The 22,116-nt window shown below is 40.9% G+C and overlaps 2 protein-coding genes across 2 annotated transcripts; both read left to right on the top strand.

Annotated features, from left to right (window-relative positions):
• The first annotated feature begins 2,118 nt into the window (after window positions 1-2,118).
• Window positions 2,119-4,638, top strand: ndufaf4 (NADH:ubiquinone oxidoreductase complex assembly factor 4). The gene is made up of 3 exons (XM_063901427.1): window positions 2,119-2,319; window positions 2,462-2,559; window positions 3,899-4,638. The coding sequence occupies exons 1-3, from the start codon at window positions 2,184-2,186 to the stop codon at window positions 4,202-4,204; spliced, it is 540 nt and encodes a 179-aa protein (XP_063757497.1). The 5' UTR covers window positions 2,119-2,183; the 3' UTR covers window positions 4,205-4,638.
• Window positions 4,639-6,006: 1,368 nt separating this feature from the next.
• Window positions 6,007-15,027, top strand: gpr63 (G protein-coupled receptor 63). Its single transcript, XM_063901465.1, has 2 exons — window positions 6,007-6,801; window positions 11,993-15,027. Exon 2 carries the CDS (start codon window positions 12,099-12,101, stop codon window positions 13,314-13,316), a length of 1,218 nt encoding a protein of 405 aa, XP_063757535.1. The 5' UTR covers window positions 6,007-6,801; window positions 11,993-12,098; the 3' UTR covers window positions 13,317-15,027.
• The last annotated feature ends 7,089 nt before the right edge of the window (window positions 15,028-22,116 follow it).

The following is a 22,116-nucleotide window of genomic DNA, read 5'->3' as shown; positions in this document are numbered from 1 at the left end:
CCCCACGAGGTGAGATCTTGCATGGAGCCCCAGACCGAGGGAGATTGACCGTCATCTTGAATTTCTTCCATTTTCTAATAATTGCACCAACAGTTGTTGCCTTCTCACCAAGCTGCACTCAGCAGCAGTGAGTCTCATTGATGAGTTTATAGTAGATTTAATACAAATGGAGCGCTATGGCAAAAAAGGAAGATGATATATCAGGAAGTCATAAACACACAATACTTGTTCAAACTGCACATGGAATTTATTGACAAGAAGAATAAAAAATTGTTACGTCTGGGGCACAATAAAATGATAAAACCCAAATGCACGACTCCACACAAAAAGAGTTTCCGAAAAAGGTTTTTTACTAGAGGTAATATTCCATAGTCACAAAGGTCTAAGCATAACGCACACTAGCGTGGTGACAACTCAAAACGATCTGGCCCTGGGCACAGAGACAAACACAGCTTAAATATACAAGGTGAACACAGGTGTAAACAATAAGGGCGGGGCAGTTAATCAGGTCAAGGGGAGGGACAACCAAGGAGGGGAAATCAAGCTACCTAGACACAACAAAAATTGAATATCAGCAGGCTTTCCTTTTACGTTATAACGTGTTAAGGTCTCCAGACTAAAGATATGAAAGGCACACGATATAAAGGGATACAACAGCTTTTCAGTACTGGATGATATTAGTGTTTAATCTTTTATGAATATACTCTTAAACTTTTTGCTGGGGAAATGCTTAACTAATCTTCAGGCAAAATCAGTGAGCATTATAACAAATGTCCAGATGTAGAAACTGTTCTCACACAGCGTAATATTCTCTAAGTATGTGTTAGCATGGATTTGTAAATATTGGAAGCTTGTATTTATTTAAGAAAGAAACAATATGTTGCACCTCTGCAAGCCATCACAGTGGAGACACAGCGTGCATCAGCCTGCCTCTGAGCTGTCCTATTAAGTGTTGCTACAGCCTCCTCACAATACATATGGTTGCATAGAAATGATAAACAAAGCCATCAAAGCCATGCAAAGCACCAATCCGACCTCAGTGCTGTGGTTTAACATTAATTGAATATATTTATTTCACAACTTTTTTCTGTAGAAAAATGAATTCTGTCTACCAGTGATCTGTGTTATTGCTCAGTGTTCTGAGTGTGGAAGCCACACATGAACCGAGAAGCCTCATTGGCTGAGATCCTGTGGACTTTGTGACTTTACCAGATCCTAACTGGGGAGCTGCACAGTAGTGAGAGAAATGAAAAGAATGTCTTTCCATTCCTCTCATCACAAAAATGCTGTGGCTTGTAATGTTTTGATTGAGCTGATAATCACTTCCAGATGTGATACCCCCCACCACCCCCCTTATATAAAGTGACCTCTGCCGTATGGCCTGGTCAGGACACATGGGGGACGGTAGTGATATGTGATATGATTTAGTTCATGTGTAACAGGAACAGGTTTGGTTTGTATTTGAGTCCAGCTCTGATTAACCATGAACAAACTTAGATGAGGCCCATTTTTTTACGAGGCCATTTTGAATGTATCAGGATATAAATTACTGCCATCTGCTGGCCGTGCAAGGGCTAAAGAATAATTATGTATTATTACAACATAGATCAATGACTACATTTCTTAATTCCCATTAATACTTTTTAAGTATGATTTCCAACTCCTGAATAAACTACATCTCCATTTTTTTTTTAAATAAGACAATTTTCCATTACCAAGTCAATTCAAACAAATGTAGACACTAAAACAGCTTTTCATGTGACATATGGCATATTTCAGGTCGTTACCTTTTTTAGAATAGTTTATTCCAATTACAACTGTGAATGATTAAAGTATGTTATTATTGGAGGACATTCGTAGGACGAAATAAATTATGTAATTTGTATTGCATCATTTTCACAGTATTTGGTTGAATTTCTGCATTGACAGACAGACAGACAGACAGACAGACAGACAGACAGACAGACAGACAGACAGACAGACAGACAGACAGACAGACAGACAGACAGACAGACAGACAGACAGACAGACAGACAGACAGACAGACGGGAAATAAACAGTAGGCTCCACATGGTGTCGCTGCATTTTTCTGGTCGCATTTTTGTTGTGAAGTGAACCTTCTCGCTCACCGTCGTCAGTTTGAATGAACTTTATTGCCAACTGTGTTTTGTAACTCGTTCAACATGGGGTCACGGGTTGCGCGTATGTTCAGAAATTTCAACCTGGAGAACCGGGTTCACCGAGAAATCTCCAAGGAGAAGCCGCGAGCCGCACCCCGCCACGAGGCCGACCTCGCGCGCTCCTCCGGCGGTTCCGTAGGTGAGTGACGCTCCTCTGACAGGTCGCTGTCTCCTGCGGGGACATACCGGAGAATCCAGCCTGAGGCAGGACAGCAGTCATTAAGCTCTGGAAGTACGTTCTGGAAAACCTGTGTTGACGGCCTGTTGTGTGTCTGTTTCAGCCGCGGAGACAGCGGAGTCGCTAAGCCAGAAGAACGCCCCTCTGCTGGGCCTCCTGCGTTCCGTGTATGTGGAGTCCAAGGACCCGGCAGCAGCAGAGGTCAGCCCGGGACACTCCGTGCCCTTCTCTGTGTCTGTTGAGGGATGCTGCTTCATTTGAATTCCCTCCATACATAAATCATTATAAGAATGTGTGATTATAACAAGCAGAGCTGGAAGAAGTACTCAGGTCTTGTACTTGAGTAAAAGTAGAAGTACTCAGATCCTGTACTTGAGTAGAAGTACTCAGGTCTTGTACTTGAGTAAAAGTAGAAGTACTCAGGTCTTGTACTTGAGTAAAAGTAGAAGTACTCAGGTCTTGTACTTGAGTAAAAGTAGAAGTACTCAGATCCTGTACTTGAGTAGAAGTACTCAGGTCTTGTACTTGAGTAAAAGTAGAAGTACTCAGGTCTTGTACTTGAGTAAAAGTAGAAGTACTCAGGTCTTGTACTTGAGTAAAAGTAGAAGTACTCAGGTGTTGTACTTGAGTAAAGTAGAAGTACTCAGATCTTGTACTTGAGTAAAGTAGAAGTACCAGAGTGTAGGAATACTCTGTCACAGTAAAAGTCCTGCATTCTAAATGTTCCTCCAGTGAAAGTAGAAAGTACTCTCATCAAAATGTACTTAAAGTAGCGACAGTAAAAGTAGTCATTGTTTGATTGGTCCATTTCAGAATAATATCTCTGATATGTTTTATAATTATTGATCATTAAAGTGTTCTCAGAGCTGGTAAAGGTGCAGCTAGTTTGAATGGCTTTGTATACTGCAGGGTAGCTGCTGGATTTACTCCAGGTGAACTAAAGTCTGATTTAAGGGCTGATTATATTTACCATCATTAATCCAGATCTGTAAAGTAACTGAAGGGATTAAATACATGTAGTGGAGTAAAAGTACAAAGTAGCATAAAATGCAAATAGTCAATGGAAGTACAATACCTCAAAATTGTACTGTAAAAGTACAGTATTTCGGTAAATACACTAGTTACTTCCCACCTCCGATTAGAAAATGCTACAGGCTTTATATGAGAATCTTATATTTACATCTTATTTGTGTATATGTGTTGACTTTCTTTTCATACATTTCAAATGGTTGTGATGTTAATTATCTCGCTTTATTGACAAAGATTAGCTTACAACAGTTATGTGCATGTTGTAGACACAAGGGGGATTTACAGAAGACACTCAACCAGCAAAAGTGAACCAACACAAAGAGCTTTTTACCCATCCTTGATCTAAACATTGATTAGTAAAGTGAAGCGTGGCACAGTCTGTATTCAAACTAGGCGTGATGGTGTTGCTAAGACAGGACAGGAGCCAGCAGTAGACCAGATGTTGGTCACAGGAAAATCTCTTCTCAGTCAAGGTGTATTTTGCAAACCGTTGTGCTTTCTCTTCTCGCAGGCATCAGAGGAGGTGAGCGTGGGAACAGAAGGGGAGCGGCGGCCGCTCTGGTATAGTGTGCCGGGGGACCAGTATGGCCTGGTGGAGCTCTCAGACGTTCCTAAAGGCAAGCTGACCATCGCTGAGACTCTGAAAGCCCTGGGCAGCCACCAGCGGCAGCCTCAGACATGGACACCGGGAAAGATCGCTCAGGAATATTCTCTGGACTTGAAGGACACAAAAGCTCTCCTGGAGTTCTTCATCCCCTTCCAGGTTCACATCATACCACCCAAGACTGAGAGTGCCAAGCAGATAAAGGCTTCCTAAGACTGGATTGTAGGTGAAAGGTAGCTCATGTAAATCCCAGAGACTTCAGAGCATCTAACCCTACCCCCCATGCTCACCCCCAAGACCCTGACCCCCCCTCAGTGCTGTTCCTGACAATCCTGCTGCACAGGCAGTTCAGAGGCCATGTATGAGAGCTCACATAGTACATCATTAGATTCTCCCGGATAAATCTGTCGTCGGCAAACACAAATACATTGAAGCACGGCAAGACGCAGCTGAGGGGAAACCGTCCATCGCTGATCTTAGTATTTACTCCTGTGCTCCTCTGTCACCTGTCAAAATGTCCTCTGGGGGAAGGCTGAATTTAAAATGTTCTGCCCAGCTCATTACATCATGATCACCAGATTGAATAAAACATGTTTGGGTTTAAGTAAAATAAATAATAAATAATTGCTGTGTTGTTGGAAAAAACACTTGAGCATGTAATTATTTAAGATAAATCTTAATGTTTGCAAGACAGAAATCATATTCCCTCAATATGATTTCAATTAAAACCACTGTTTTTGTAAAGTTTATATATTGAAAGCTATTGGACTTATCCTACAGTTATGTTATTCTGTTAAGATGCTGGAAGGCTGCAGATATTGAAACCGTAAAAATCGTGTTCTCTAGTTATTAAATTCAGATTTACAACATTAGGCCTACTTTTGAATCATCACGTCTGTTGTGGATCGGCCAAGATGCAATCAGGATAAAAATGTTCTGTATCACTGTAATTTACTTGCAATAAACCCCTCGGTCAAGTGCTTCCTGCCTCTCAGGAGTACATTGGGTCTTTTCCTAAGGTATGGATTTCTATGAAACACCAGTCATGCTATGGCATGAGTCAGAGCTAAGAAGTCTTGCCGACTCAGAGGCTTAGTAAAGTGGTACATTTGAATAAACGGCCACTATAACCATTGATGATGAACACGTGTAGAATGATGCTATGATGTGAAACACAGCACATTAATGCTCACTGCAGAATTACAGGAACAATAGATCAAAGAGTTTTTTAATAACCCATGATTATTAGATTTCAACATTTAAATACCATTTCTTTCAAATATTCGGGAGGTTTTTCTTAGTTTTGTTTCGGTGTCTGATGTGCTGCTTCTGTGTGGATATTGGAATATGCAGGTATTCATGTTTTTAATGAATAGCCAAGCAACATCCTAAAGGTAATGTACACAGACTAAAAATAAGTTATTTTTGTGTTTATGTTACGCTGTAAGAGGTGTTGTGTTCTGATTTAAAGTGGTTGTACATTTTAAATATATTTTAACCCTCAATATTGTTTACAGCATGTTAACATCTTAATTATTCCAACCACACTAAATGAAATGTTATCACTGAGCTTACTTTTGCAACAACAGCCTCCATTTGTCATCTTTAACACCTACCCATTTGCACCCACCACAAGCACTCGCGCGTGCCCAAAAAAAGCACTTCCTGCAGTTAGACTCCGCCCATTGTGAGTTAGGCCTTTCTATTGGACACCGCTGTAACGTGGGGCGTGCAGCATGGAGAGTCTGCTTGTGTCCCTGCAACTGGCTTCTCAGGGTGTCAGTTATCACTGAATACAGAGCTTGTCAAGCTAACGAGGAGAGCGCGAGGCTGCCCGGAACTCGGTTTTTATCACTTCAAAATAAGGCACTTAAGATTATAGCTGAAAGTATTTAAACCGCTTGTGTAAATCTTTTGTTCTGTTCTCAGTGTGAAACGTACGTATATGATAGATTGCTTGCACTGTTTCAATATCAGAAGTAGCCTTGAATTTTCTCGCTACACTACTCAGATTGTTCTGTACTGTTAGTATCCTCCAGCGCCTCACCTAGCAAGTATTTATTAAATAATCACTAATCAAACTGCAGATCTTATGTATTTTCCCTCATCCACAACATTATTGTTTGGTTTAAAACAGTCAACATTTAACTTTTACATTTAAAATTCAATCCATTTCCTGATGTGCCTAAATGGTCAGTAGGCTAATATGCCTTCTACCCAAGATATGACGGAACATTCATTAACTGCTGTGCTTTTTTGTCTTTTAAAAACGAGTGAGAATATTGATGGGCACTAAAAAAAAATTGGTGTACAGTTTTATTTTTAAAATCCATACAGGAATTGGTGTGTGTTTCCGCTCGCTGCCTTGCCACAGGTTGCAGACAGAGCGAGTGTAGTTTGTAACAGTGAAGTGATCATTTGGGCTACATGCAGAACACAGTCTGATACTCTCCGTGCTGCAGGAGGCTCTCTAATATCTCACATCTGCAGGGAGGACGGGGAGGAAGAAAAGCTTCATGTTTTCCTCGCGACATTAAACGTGGATAACCATCGCGGTGTCTCTCGTGCTCCTCAACAAAGCGGCAGGAACCAGATGCGGACTGGACTTTCTCTACGACTTCACGGGTAGAGGATCAGCGGCATGCTCACTGTGGGTTAAACTGCACAGCTACAGGCCTCGCGGAACATCTGGAGAAGCACCACCGGACCACTGTGTGAAGGAGTACCGGCTGTTAGTACAGGAGGAGCGGAGACATGCATCGTCAGGAGGACTGAGCCTCCCCCGCCCGGAACATGGGAGAGCGAAGCAGGTAACCACCGGAAACCACAACACTATGGCAATATTAATTTACGTAAATGTTGACGGTCGTAGAGCTCAGTTGATTGAGCTGGGGCTTGAACCCCGTGCGGAGGACCAGGGTTCGAATCCAGACTGGGGCCAGTCGCATGTCTCCCCTCCCTCTCCTTATTTCAACACTGTCAATATTAAGGCACTGGTGGCCCACAAATATATATTAAACAAGAAAATGTTGTTTAAATCCTCAATACAAAACGTAGGTGTAGGCTGTGTCTGCTCTGCTGTCCTCAGAGGGGCTGTCTGTGTGCCTCTTCCATTTTGGTGAGAACAACAGGAGGCTGGAGGGACCTGTGAGGGAGGCTCTGCTCTTATTGCAGCTGGATGGGGTGAAGGCTGCTCTGAATGTGGTGTCATTGTATTTGGCAGTGATTTTCCTAACATCAGTTAATTTTCTTTCAGAATATAATGAAATATCAGTCTCTCCTCGACACCACCATGTGTTTAAAAAATGTCCCCTTGCTACCTCAACATGTGTTTAACATCAAAATAGTGCGATGATTTACATATTGTATATATAACAATACTAACCTTAATACAAAAAACAAACACAAGTAAGTTTGTTGCAAACAAACATTGCAACAATTCCTACATAAAATATCACCTGACTATTTCTGAAGCAAAGACATCCTTAGAAGCTTACATAAATATCTTATAAACACCTAAATACCTAGTCCTGGAATTTATTTACGAATGAATAGTAAATGTTCAGTTTATATCATTTACATTTTTTCTTTAAAAAACTGCCTTGAGTAGCCCTAAATGTTGTTTGAATTGCCCTCTTAGAATATTCCAGAAGGTTAGAGAGGTTCACATATATTTGACACTTTGGGTGTGAAGGCGTTTTAATCAAATATATGTATAATGTCACTCAAATGTATTCGCTGCTTTAATATATTTCTTTTTTTATTCAAACAGCTCAAATCTAATGTTTAAAAACTACAAAATCAATCATGTTTAAAAGGAGATAGGCTACACTTTAGTCGTGGTTAGGGCTGTCACTCAAAAAAAAGATCTGAACAAAATACAATTTGTTTGACTATATTTCAACACACAGTACATTGTAGCATTATTAATCAGTGTTTGACAAATGCATTTCTGTCACAAAATCTATACACTGTTGTGATTTCCTAATTTTATTCTCTCTTCTATTGGTCAAATCATCAGTAAAACAATGAGACAGACTGACAAATGGTCAGTGTTTAACCCTCTGATTGGTTGTTATTGCCATAAACTGGTAAATGTTACCTTGTACATCTTTTAATGTCCTAATTATGCCCTAGTGATTCCAGCGTTCTACATGTGGCTGTGGGCATTTCCTCTCAGCAGTTCTCCATTACATTTCCTCGACAGTATTTAAAATAGTTCCAATCGTACCCGCTCATCCTGCAAGGTTACACAATTGCTTGGAGCCTGGAGTGGCTATTTGCACCTCTCAGTTCACTGCAGGCCTTAAGGAACCGTGGGCTGCAGAAGAGAAGAGGGAGACAGCTGCAGATTATCATCAGTACATCAGGCCCTGTCCTTTAGATCAGTGATTTTCAACCCCTGAGTCGTCAGGTGTGCTGTGAGAAATTATCCTATTTCACAAAATCGGTCCCCAAAAAAACGTTATTTAGAAGAAACCCAACAGTGCCATTGTCCCAATCGTGGTTAAAGGTCATCTCATGAAACACTCGTCACTTCAAAACAAGAACACAGACTATTTAGTTCGCCTGTGTTAACACTGACTGTAACAACTTTAATGAGAAAAAACACAAAGAAAGAGCTCTCAAAGCCAGGTTCTTAGAGCTGAACTCACAGCCAAATTGAGAGACTTGTCATTAAAATACCATTATATGTATGTATCTACAGCTCCAGGAAAAATGAACTCCACATGTTTCTTAAATCTTTATCTCTACATGTATGGCAGCCATTCCAGTGACTGTTGAATTCCAACACAGAGAAATGTTGTTAGTAGTTTATAGAATACAATAAAATAAAAATAAAACATTTAACTCAAAAGACATACCTATAAATAATAAAAGAAGAGAAAATGATAATGCTGAAGTGGTCTCTTCATACTTTTTCCATGGCTGTATACATACATATAAAAAAACAGAATGGCTAAAAAAAGGATGGAAAACATTGCTTTAAATAATGTGTTGCTTGTGGATGTGTGTGTGTGTGGGGGGGGAGGGGGGGGGGGAGAAGGCCAAGGTGAAACCAGTTTCCTCAGGTCTTCATTGTGAGGAGGCCATGAGCAGCAGATAATCCTCTGAGCATCTGATGAATGGATCCAAGTGTTCCTGTTTATCTCCTTCCAGCAGCTCTGTCCTCATGACTGTGGGGGGGAGACATGAGACAATGTGTTATCTGATCCCATGTCCTGCATCAGAGCAGCTTCACCTGGGTTTCAACATGGAAACCAAACACACCGACACCTAATAATAATTGCCTTTAATTATATTTGCTTGATATTGTTCTTGTTCTTCACACCCTCACAGGAGTGCAAATTATTGAACATTTATGTGAAAATTAATCATTTTACATACGTACAAATGGGATAGTTTTCTGGAGCGCTTGTATTATTTGGCCTTGCTGAGCTATTGTTGCTGGTGCCGGGTGTTGTGAAATAACAGTATCCAGTGTTTATACAGTGATAGGCTTTATGGCAGCGTTGGACCGGTCTCCGCTGGACACTGGCTGCTGCTCTCTGGCAACAGTTAAGAAAAGCACTTTAGCACAGCTGCTTATCACACGGCAGGTACACACAGGATAGCAAATGTTTTCCACATGCATTTTGGTTTTTAATTTACTTCAACATAAGGGGGAACACACTATCTGTTTTTTCTTCTCAGATTAAGGGAGAATATTAATAGCTCGCTCAGATCTGTGTGTTTAATCCTGTTGTCAGCACAGGGTTAGCCTAGCGCAGCAAAAGCTCTGCCTGCATTCTAGCTTTGTTTTATTTCAAATGTTTTTTTATTGAAGAGGTACTCTAACACAGTTTCACAGTTGAGACATTGATCTTTATCCATTTTCATTTCTTTAAAACCATCTCCCCCCCCGAAACGTCCCCTCCCACCCCTTCCTTGAAACCAGTAGGGATACAAGTTCCATCAAAGAACACATTGATTGCATTTCCAAAATAAAAGAAACACAGTGGAAAAAAGCAAGTAAAGACAGATGAGTAACTAAAAATATAAATAAGTGGGTGGCAAAAGAATGTTTTATTGAAAGTAAATAAAAAGTCATTTCCCACCACTCGGTTGGGAGTGGTTGTAGGATGTTGAAATCATTTATTAAGCACTGCCATTTCTTCTAGAAACGGTCTACAGAGCCAATACAAAATATTTGATCTTCTCAAGTGGACGATGGGGGCTCAAGGGAATTCCAATCTTGTAAAATTCTGCGTGGAGCTAATGCAGATGTACAGTGGAGGAAATAAGTATTTGATCCGCTGCTGATTTTATTAGTTTGCCCACTTACAAAGAAATTAAGAGTCTTTACTTTTAATGGTAGGTTTATTTTAACAGTGAGAGACAGAATATCAGAAAGACAATCCAGAAATGTAGATTAAACAAAGATATAAATAGATTTGTGTTCAATTGGGGGAAATACGTATTTGAACCCCTTGCAACAACAAGGATTCTGGCTTCATCAGCCTCAAAATCTTAAGGATTTAGAGATGATCTGCAGAGAGGAGAGGACCAAAATCCCTCCTGAGATGTGAGCAAACCTGGTGACCAACTACAAGAAGCATCTGACCTCTGTGCTGTCCAACAAAGCTTTCTCCACCAAGAACTAAGGCATGTTTTGAAGGGATCAAATACTTATTTCCCCCAATGAAACACAAATCAATTGATATCTTTTTTTTAATCTACATTTCTGGATTTTCTTTGATATTCTGTCTCTCACTGTTAAAATAAACCTACCTTTAAAAGTGTAGATTGTTCAGTTCTTTGTAAGTGGGCAAACTAACATAATCGGCAGGGGATCAAATACTTATTTCCTTCAGTGTAGATGCCACTATATCACCTGGTTTGGCAGTCAGAGTGGAGAGGTCTCCTTGAACCCCAAACAGTATAATATAATATAATATAATACTTTTAATTTTCTTCAACATATGAGTTAGAAAGCTTTACTTGATGCATGGACAAGAGATCGGTGCTCCTAGTCTCTTAATTCTCTTAAAACTGTGGCTTTATCTGCTTTTACTGTGTGTTGCTCTAAACTAATGGCACATTTTGGATCACATAGAGAGCCTAAGTCCCGCCCTTCTACTTCTGACCCATAGGACCTTATTTCGGAAAAAATATGTATGGTAGGCAATGGCGAGAGAGAAATTATTTTTCGATCCCGTTTGAATTGTGCACATGAATTACACATATGATGTTTGTCAATTTAAAAGATCAAATTAACAAGTCAAGAAAAAGAAGTTTGTCGTAAAACTATGAAGTAACACTTGTTTTTGGGTGAAACCGCTCGCTGAACTACATCTCTGGTCTCGCACAATACACGTCACCAACACCAAAAGAACGAGGAATATCTCTTATATTTAGTGGAGGGAAAAAATGATGACATCACTTACGCGACTCTTGGATTTGTAGTATTTCTAGTTGCGTATTTTCACCGTCTTATATCTCAACAGTTTTACGACAAACTGTGACTTTCTTGACCTGGAAATGTTTTTTTCCCGAAATAACGTCCCATGGTGGTCTACCGTAAAGGGAGGGACTAAGGCTCTCTATTGCCTGATGACTGAGTGAAGAAAACATGTTAGTGTCCATGCTTCAATGTATCTCACATGGTGACTTAGTAATTGAATGCTTTGATATATTTCAACTGCTTATTTTGAAGGGAAGCAGTCTGCATATAAATCAGTTTGAAAGGCCTGCATATTAAATGAAAACACTCAGAAACTATGTTTAGCATTTAAACATTGAATTAATGTAATTACCATTATTTTGTCTTACTCTGGCACACTGGGTTTGAGAGGGATGGCAGGGGGAATTAATGTGGGGGATGCACTTCTACTGCCCTGAATGGATTAAGGACTCATTGTGGCTGTCATTCCAGCTCCAAGTGGAACTCTGATGGAGAGGGTTTCCTGTAATCAGGTCTCACATATCCTTTTTAATTCACTACATGTTCTCCTATCTTAGGGTCTGGCAGCCATGAAGCCCTGCTGCGTTGAGCTGGGAGCATCTGCAACCCTGGCCCCGTTTTCAGCGTGAGCCCCGCAGCGATGCCTACCCCCCCCGGGGAGGAATGGTTCACTCCACTGCTGCTCCCCCTCCACAGGCCGGGGACGTTACCCCCCGTCTCTGCTGCCTTGTTACGGGGCTGCTGAAGCTACCAGAGAGGACGTCAATGGAGAACATCTCCATGGGCTCCCGCTCACCCCCCGACCCGATCACACCCACAGCGGGGGCCCCGGAGAGCCTGCAGGGCGTGAGCCTCCCTCTGCAGGTGTTCTTCTGCTTGGCCATGGCGGCCATCCTGCTGCTGGCTCTGCTGGGGAACGTGGTGGTGTGCCTGATGGTTTACCAGAGGTCGGCCATGCGCTCGGCCATCAACATCCTGCTGGCCAGCCTGGCGTTCGCCGACATGATGCTGGCCATCCTCAACATGCCCTTCGCTCTGGTTACCGTGGTGACCACTCAGTGGATTTTCGGGGACGTTTTCTGCCGCGTGTCCGCCATGCTCTTCTGGCTCTTTGTGATGGAGGGCGTGGCCATACTGCTTATAATAAGCATAGACAGGTTTCTGATTATTGTCCAGAAGCAAGACAAGCTGAGCCCCCAGAGAGCCAAGGTGCTCATCGTGGTCACATGGGGGCTCTCCTTCATCGTCTCCTTCCCCCTGGCTGTTGGTTCCCCTCCACTCCACGTCCCCCCCAGGGCCCCTCAGTGTGTGTTTGGCTATAGCCTGGAGCCTGGGTACCACACCTACGTGCTGATGCTGATGCTGGTCTTCTTCTTCCTGCCTTTCATGGTCATGCTGTACACATTTATGGGGATCCTGAACACCATCCGCCACAACGCCATCCGCATCCACAGCCACCCGGACAGCATCTGCCTGAGCCAGGCCAGCAAACTGGGCCTGCTGAGCCTGCAGAGGCCCTTCCAGATGAACATCGACATGAGCTTCAAGACCCGTGCCTTCACCACCATCCTCATCCTCTTCTCTGTGTTCACGGTGTGCTGGGCCCCCTTCACCGCCTACAGTCTGGTAGCTACCTTCAGCGATGGCTTCTACCACAAAGACAGTTTCTTTCAAATTAGCACGTGGGTCCTGTGGTTGTGCTACCTCAAGTCGGCCCTCAACCCTCTAATTTACTACTGGCGGATCAAGAAGTTCCGTGACGCCTGCCTGGACCTGATGCCCAAGTACTTCAAGTTTCTTCCTCAGCTGCCAGGCAACACCAAGAGGCGCATCCAGCCCAGCGCCGTGTACGTGTGCGGAGAGCACCGCGCTGTGGTCTGAAGGGAATGATCACAACGTCCTAACACTGTAGCGTGCAGCGGGGGGCAGCTCTGCTGTTTGGAGGTTCACTTCTATTGGCATCATGTGACAGAATGAAATCAGCACTGCGTTAAATAAAGGAAAGAGTTTTATGATCCGTGGATACAGGGAGCAGAGAGGAAAGGAAAAGCAAGCGTTTGTTTTAAGGATCATCAGTTGACCCCTGTGCGCTGTGTTATACTGTGTTATACTTAGATCTTTTATGGAAAAGGGCAAGGTTTTATTTAAATGATTCTGATACATTACATTAGTGCCGAAACAACGATATGTTCTTAAACTGAGGAATATAAATACACTATTTTAAAAACTTTTTTTTATTCGATCTGTGAAGCCAAACTTGTCAAATTCAAAATAGCATCTGAAAAACTAAAAACGTATAAAGTAAAGCATAAAATTGGCAGAATATCTGTTCACTCACTGAATGATCGTGTATTCGCTGTTATTGCTCGTTGATTGGGCGGCACACTGCATTGAAACCCCTCACAGTACAGAGATCATCTAAAGGTAATATGGAAGACATTTCTGCGTCCGATCAGAGCTTCTTCATCACTGCTGAATCATCTTCATTTTTCAGCTCAGGGTCATCAGGCCTTTGCTTCACATTTTGCATTTCACATAACTGTATCAGGTTAGATGAAAGCAATAATATTAACTTTAAATAAGTTCAACTTAATATTATTGCTTCCACTAACCTGATACAGTTATGTGAAATCTGTGGACATAATACAAGTGATTCATTTGCATTCACTCATTCACATAGTAGCATATATTTTAGTTGCTACAGTTTAGTGAGGAGAGTCTTATATGGAGAAGCAACAACGGAGCAGACACATCTGTCTTCTGTTACTGTAGATAAACAACTATATATTTTATAGAAGAGATGGACGCATGTAGGGCCTGGTACCCAGTACAAACAAATAGTCTTTACTCAACATGTTCAATTTGGCTTACAATCAGCACCATACACAACTTTTGCCCAAAAATTGATCCAATGACTATCAACTATCCAATAAACAAGAATAATGGACTGTTTAAATATTTCAATGGCATCTTTTGATACTTGACAGGTTTTGATACTTGGTTTTCCCAGCACACACTGCTCTGGGTACAGAGTGTGTGTAAGTGTGCTCAGCTAAAAGAGGTTTCCTGCTGGATCCACCCTGTCGCTCTGATGCTCTCTGCCTGACCAAACACACTCTTTCTCTGACGGGGATGTTATGTCATTCTGGGTAACAAAAAGAACATTTGAAGTGAAGTAGTGGACTGAAGGAACTAATGAACACACTTGCACTGAATTGCACACACTGTGTTAAAGATGGGTGAATTTTCTCTTTATGATTGCTCTGAAAAGACGGCGCTGCTGGGTTTGACTTGACCATAAGTCTTTTCTTGTCACTTGAATCACGAGTCATGGAGAGCACAGTGTGTGTTTAGCTGCGTAGAACTTGTTTTATGAGGCATGTAAATGAAAAGCTTAATTTGATATTGAGTACGGTCAGAAAGTGTCCGTGACACATCTGGATGTGTGTGTTCCTATCTAAATGTTTTTGATGTGCCTATTGATTAGTCCATTTGCCAGTCAGAATGCTGCTATATCTGGTGACAATGTGCAATTTCAGTGTACTGTACTGTTGAATGTAATAAAGAAATAGACATTTCTTACCTTGGTAAACTGTGTGAAGATGTTGTTTGTGTGTCTGCTTGTTGAGCTCATGGTGGGGTTGGGAGACAGTGTCCCCTATAGTCTGTTTGCAGCTCATAGAGTCCTGTTGTAAAACCTGGAGTTGTTGAGTAAGTTTTATGTTAGAAATGTATTGTACAGGTCCCCAGCACATAGAAACTGCCGGATGCTAACCTGCATATGTTGGCCCATTTGCACAATTAGCACAAGATGCATTCATTAGCATTATAGCCTGTGTGGACAACAGTGTGGAGTGGCATGGCCAATTTGGACAGTTCCGGAGTTGTTAAGGGGTTTATTGAGGATGCAGATTCCATTTCTGACATTTACAGGATCAAAAATGTCAACTTTAACGAGAAAGTGGCCATATATTTACTCTCTGTGAGCTGATTTTGATTAATTGTTGGACTATCTGGAAGATTTAGGGACTAAATCATTTGGATTGAACAGATTGCCCATTTATTTGCAGAATAATTGTCCACAGATGGTAGGCATTTTCATCGTGTGCTCTCTATATCCAATGGTCGCAACACTACTCATTGTAGTCTAAATCAGCCCACAGAGAGTACAAATGGCCCCTTTCTGGTTAAAACTGCCATTTTTGATCCTGTAAATGTCAGAAATTGATTCAGCGTCCTCAATAACCCCACAAACCTCACCAAATTGTCCAAAGCCATTTTTAACTATTGTCCACATATTTAATGCGATTAATGCTTATTCATACAACTTATGCTAAATGTGCAAATTGCCAAACATATGTAATTTAGCATCCGGCAGTTTCTATGTGCTAGGGTCCCCTACTATACATTTCTAATCTAAATCTTAGGGGTAATCAACATTTCTGGGTTCATAGCTGCTAACTAGTCTAACAGCCTGGTCCCTGAATGCAAACTCATCAGGCTTTTATTTCACCGTTTCTGCTGAAGGACACATTTACCTTTTCTTTAATGTCCATATTCTTTTGAAAGTGAAAGATTATAACAACATTTGATAAAGGAATTTAAAAATATTTATTTTCACAAAGTTAAACAACCATTCATGAATGAACAGCTTTTATTTCCCCATACACTATTGTTATTGTTGGGTTCTCCCTTCGATATCCTTCTCTAAAACCTTTAAGATAGCTTGCTGTCTAAAACATGCTGCTTGATCTGCTGGAGTCCATGTCTGATAAAAAAAAACATGAATATAAAAAAAACTTATACGAGATGTGCAACACTGTGCTGGAGCTTAAATATTTCAGATTGATCAAATTTGAAATTGATTTTGAATCTGATGTAAGAAAAAGGATAAAACCCAACCTGAACCCTCTGATTTCAAACGGCTCTACTAAAGCTCTACAACTCAGGGACACCACTGAAGGTCAGCAAACTTGAGTTAAACTGAATCAGTGAAACACAGAGGGCTAATCTTATTCAACAGTTCTATCACAGTTGACTTGTCGCAGTAACAGAAGCTGAAATCCAGAAGATCTTAGCTTCTCTGAGCGTCACATTAAACGGTCTCTAAGTCGATTTCCACTAAACGTTTTATGCATGATGTGTAAGTGAAGGTTTCTTTCACTTCCGTTAAAGATAAATTATGCTTATTTCTTTTTAAAGCTTGCTAGAATGTAGATTGTTCAGGTGAGTAATAGAGTTGTAAAGCATTTCAAGGTCTGCTCAGAGAGGAGGACCTACAGCTGCAGTGTGTGAGCATTCACCTGAGGGCCGGTATCCAGGCTACATCAGGGTACAACAAAAAGGTGACTGTATTCCCTTATAGTTACATTAAATAAGAAGGAATCAGATTACTGTTACATTCAAATAAACGTTCAGATGACAAGCAGGATAACAAGGTTACAATACATTTTCAAATAAAAATGTACATATGATAGGTAGAAGTACGGCTTGATTATTCTATTTGGATTTCATTTAGGCTACTTTTAATCTTCTTTATCTTAAATATATGTTTACAAACTGAAGTTTATTAATGTATTCAACTAAATAAGCATTTGTTAAATATATTATTCTTTAGGCCTATCCTATCATTTAGGAGACCACATTTTGATACCAAAGATCTTAGTTACTCCTTTTCTAAGGTCACATTGATCTGTTGACTTGCACAATACACTAAATTAAAACACATCTTGTTGTTATTTATTTTCTCTTTTATTTATGTGCATTGCGTATGATGTTGATGTCATCCAAAAGTTTTGGAAAGTAATCAGATTACATTACTTTATATTCTGATACTCAGATGAGGTTACTGATTCAATGTTCTAACAGGTAACTAGTAATAGTTACAGATTACATTTCCAAAGTAACCCCCCACCCTGTCTATATCTCATTGATACATTACTATGGTTACACCGTTGCGTCTGTAAACTGGGATACAGAGGCATGTGAACACGTTGTCCTGTTTATAATCCATGTTGGTGTACGAGTAATCTTGTGGGACTGAAAGTGTTTAACACATTCTGTGATGTGTAGGTGTTCTGTCTGGCACCCCGGTGTGTTCCTGCGTATATATTGTGCAGCTCTGTGTTAATTATCCTGCTTCCAGAGCATCACCTCTGACGGGTCTTTCCACTCAGGGACTCCACTTCCTGTCACATCCTCTGCTGAGAGTTTTTGTGATTGCGACTGATGCCCACTGAGGCTTCGTGCATTTCTTCTCCATGCAAGGATATTCCCCAAGCATGCTCTGGTCGCCAGAGGCCGGCTTCACAGTGAAGCTGCTGCTGTGGTGTGTGTGTGTGTGTGTGTGTGTGTGTGTGTGTGTGTGTGTGTGTGTGTGTGTGTGTGTGTGTGTGTGTGTGTGTGTGTGTGTGTGTGTGTGTGTGTGTGTGTGTGTGTGTGTGTGTGTGTGTGTGTGTGTGTTATAGAGCCAGCCTCCAGTCTGTTCACAGGTGTGATTGTAGAGGAGACAGCATCGGCTCTAAAAAAAAGTCCCAAGTTTGAAAATAGACACACATCACTAATAAAAGAGGGCAAACGGCAAAAAAATCGGGCTTATGTAAAGCCTCTACCTTAATGTAAATATTGATCATTAGAGACTAGAAAATATGCTTAAAAATGATCTGCAGAATAATTGTCCACAGAGGTAATCATGTTCATGTTGTGCTCTCTATATCCAATGGTTGCAACATTTACTCATGGTAGTGAAAACCAGCCCACAGAGAGCACTAATATGGCCACTCGTTAAAACTGGATTGAGCATCCTCTATAACTTCTAAAACCACTCCAAATTCGTCAAACCATTTTTGACTATTGTCCACATATGTAATGTCATTAATGCTAATTAATACAACTTGTGCTAATTGTGCTAATTGCCCAACATATGCAAGTAAGCATCCAGCAGTTTCTCTGTGCTGGGGACCCGTACTATACATTTCTAATATAAAATGTTGGGGTTCATAGAAATATGTTGAAACAAATATATTAAAGATTCAGAATAATTCAGAATACAAATAATCCTAAGGACAAGCAGAATTCCCACAAAAAGGTGTTTTATGACATCATTACACACATTCATAAAAGCAGAAAAAGCTAAACAAATATAAAGTAATATTTGTGAAGCGAGAATCAGTTTCATCAGATATGTACTATTTTAAGAGAGAATTGACATTGATTGCAAAACAGAAATCTCATGTAGCCAAGAGAACTCCAGCTCTATTTGTCCAGCTGAGAGGAATGTGGGTCTAAACTGCTCTTTTTAGAAATGAAACCACATTATAATCAAAGAAATAAGAAAGGAATCTCCATTAGAAATACCTGAACCTCCTGTTTGTTCGTATATAAGCAGTTCTTTACTATAATAAAATAATCTAATAGATCCTTATTCTATTTAAAAAATAAATAGATTGAATGTCTTACCTGGAGTTGTATGAAATGTTTGCAGCCTGACCTGTGTTATTGCTTGTGTAAGGGATATGAATGTAGGTCACCATTTAATGTTAATTACAAAACCTCTCAAAGCAGTCGACCTTTAATGTCAGCCCACAAGACGTTACAAAGGGAAGCTAATCTGTGTGGGCTGACACATGAAAGCAGAGTAAATGAAGTTTCTGGCAACTCGCGGCTTCATGAGGGAAACGCTGGCCGTGCAGGAAAGGTCAGCAGGTCGTTCTTCAGTCAGAGATCAGACCTCCACTCCCCTCTGCGGCCTGCCGCAGTCGGCTGAGCTGCACACACTGAGATACAGGGGTTGACTCTGATTCGCTGGGCAGATTTGAGATTCTAAAGGATGGCGTTTTTGATCAGCTTCCTCTCTGGGATTCATTATGCAGCCAGCAGAGAGTAATGAGCGTGCCCAGAGCTTTGAAGCTCACTTTAATCATAGCCCTGCAGACCATTACTAAGCAACAGCAACATGCAGATGTCTCAGAAGGATGCGTGGTGACGCTGCATGGAGTGATGCTCACCTAAGGAGATGAGATAAAGTCAAAGAGGCACTTGTGGTTATCCAACTGTGTAGCACTCTGGCTTTATAATTATTCCTTTGGGTATCAGTCACTTTCACGGTCCATGATCGTTGTTCATTTGTTGGCAGCGGGAAAGAATCCGCCCCAAAGCCAGAGATCATCCCAGCACTGCGTTCCAGCGTTCCATTTCATTTAGCTGCGGCTTTTATCCACAGAGTTTTTGAGACAAACGTTAATAGAGGCCGGTTGGGTGATTTTGAACCCAGCTTTCTTGTTTAGTAGATGATCACAAACACAGATTAGGATCTCAGGGACAGACATTTAAATGTATTGAATTTATCGAAAATTGAATGTCAAAATTGGAGTCGCATGTGTCTTCAGTGTTTTCGAGGAGTTAAAGGCATTGATCGAAAAATGTGGTTTGTGTCAAAGTACTGTTTCACCAAACATCCCCTGCACTCAAACATGTGTATTGTTATACTTCTGATCACAAAAAATGTCTGACCTTCACTTTACTGACTTCTGTGGACTTTTCTCAAGGGAGGTATTGTCTAATTTGTCTCTTAAAGGAAGAGATGTCTGCACCCTCCGTAAATTCAGACTCAAAAGTAAACTTTTCAAACTAGATCAGGAAACTGCTCATTTAAAACAGCTCATTGCTGAGTAATAGCAGACGGAGCAAATATTGACAAAGAGACCGCACAGCTAAGGAAGTAGAAAGCAAACAGTGTGAACGTTCTGATAAACCGGATCCTGAAGCTTAACCACTTCATCCCTCTTCATAGAAATTATTGTTTGTTTTACAACCACTAACCGTCTGAACACCTGCAGATGATGGAACTTCTTCACCAACTTTAAAACACATGCACAGCAAAGTGCTGCAGAAACGCTGTAATAAAACCGTGGTTACAAACTAAAAAACATTGCACAACTAAAAGATGCAAACTATGTTACACTGGTAGTCTGCTAGTCACCAGTTTGTGCACATCACAGTGATCTGAATCAAACATGCAAGGCTAAATCTCTCCCATGTTTCTTCTGAAGGAGTTTCTATGAAAACTTCAAAAAGCAATAATGTTATCTTTCAATAATGACAATTTGAATTCATAAGAAATAAAATGTACCATCCAATTCAATAATTAGCTTTGACAGCGCTACCAAAAAAAGACCATTAGCGCTGAAGGCTAATCTTAGCTAATGCGGTCTAGCTAACATGACTGAGTCTGTTTACTGACTGACCTATTTCATCCAGGCATCGGCATTTTCACGTCCTTTGGTTGGATTATCAGCGATAGCAAACACTAGCAGGTCCTAAGCATGTGTAGCGACGTTAGCGACGGTAGCAACCTGTGAGCAAACTGCATCGCTAGCGGCCTTACCAACCTGCACAAGGTCAAATATTTGCATTTAGATTTGTAAGCTGTTTTTCTACCCACAATGGCTGACAGCGGAGGAGAAATTGATCTGTTCAAAACTAGCAAGCCTGTCGCAGCCGGGGGAAAGGGTTTGTCCACCACTTTCTTTTTTTGTCATTAAGATTTTTATTCAACTTTTCACATTACATATTAAAATGCAAAAGATACAAATATGATATAAGCGGATTCCTCGTCTATGGTAGAAACGACAAAGAAAAAAATAATTTTAGATAAAGGAAAAACAAACATAAATAAAACAAAAAGACATCCAACTTAAAAGGCAGCCAAAAACAACCCCCTGTAATAGCTCTGACACACACACACATTATATATACAGTATATATATTTTTCTCTACAATCTTAATGTTTTCTGTAGCTGTGACGCCATAATGATGGCATTAAGAGGTAGATTCATTCAGGTACGACGCTACTGAAGGCCTAGATGTGAAAGGCACGGCCAGCTCCTGGTATACAGCCATGTTTCCTTTTCTTCCTCATTATACCGCACCATGTATCCAATCTCACAGGACGTAGGACTGCAGTCATCTGTTGATTTCATACCTGGCGTATGAGGTAGCTTCTTAGAATCCTGACGGGAACGAGCACCGGGAGGTAACCATAAGCGTGTCTTCTGGGAATCTGATCTCCTCTGTTTTGGTTAATGTCATGCCTTAGAATGTATTAGAACGGTAAGGCCTTGTTTCCTGTAGTGACAGCAATGTTATACTTAAATCCTCTTTCAATGGCAGAACTGAAAGCTGAGGAACATTACATTGTTTGAACACTGCTGAATCAATATGAGCACCATTGCTGCTCACACATACAATGGATTTGAGAAATGCTTGTATACATAATGTTGTTGCTATGCAGCACCACGGGGAGAATCATTAGTGCAAAGGTGAATTTTAGAAGAGGGTTATAGAGTTTTACATAGAACACAAATTCTATTGACTGGATAAACATGGCTTATATTTACTGTGTGAGTCAATCACATGGTGCTGTGTTATTCAGTGGGCGAACACTGCTATCTCTAATGGCTGAGTCCCCCTGGGGCCAGATTAAAACGGTACTCTAACATGTTTTCACTCAAAAACAAAGCCCACCATCTCCATACAGAGGTGACTAAATGAGTGTACATGTTACTTCAAATGAATATGCATCAGTGGAGACATGCTGTTGTGAATGTATGTATGAACTAATGAGAAGAGCAGAGCAACAATGTGTCAGTCCTGTCAGCTCATTGGTTCCTACTGAAGTAAA

This window comes from Eleginops maclovinus, chromosome 15, assembly GCF_036324505.1.
Source record: "Eleginops maclovinus isolate JMC-PN-2008 ecotype Puerto Natales chromosome 15, JC_Emac_rtc_rv5, whole genome shotgun sequence".
NCBI classification, from domain to species: Eukaryota; Metazoa; Chordata; class Actinopteri; order Perciformes; family Eleginopidae; genus Eleginops; species Eleginops maclovinus.
This window is presented reverse-complemented; position numbering and strand designations above follow the sequence as displayed.

What these genes read in the sequence shown, in the direction of transcription:
- ndufaf4 (XM_063901427.1), top strand. Translation starts at nt 2,184, where the DNA reads ATGGGGTCACGGGTTGCGCGTATGTTCAGAAATTTCAACCTGGAGAAC. An exon ending in CTCCTCCGGCGGTTCCGTAG is followed by an intron (nt 2,320 to 2,461) that starts GTGAGTGACGCT and finishes TGTCTGTTTCAG; the next exon opens with CCGCGGAGACAGCGGAGTCG. An exon ending in AGGACCCGGCAGCAGCAGAG is followed by an intron (nt 2,560 to 3,898) that starts GTCAGCCCGGGA and finishes CTCTTCTCGCAG; the next exon opens with GCATCAGAGGAGGTGAGCGT.
- gpr63 (XM_063901465.1), top strand. Translation starts at nt 12,099, where the DNA reads ATGGTTCACTCCACTGCTGCTCCCCCTCCACAGGCCGGGGACGTTACC.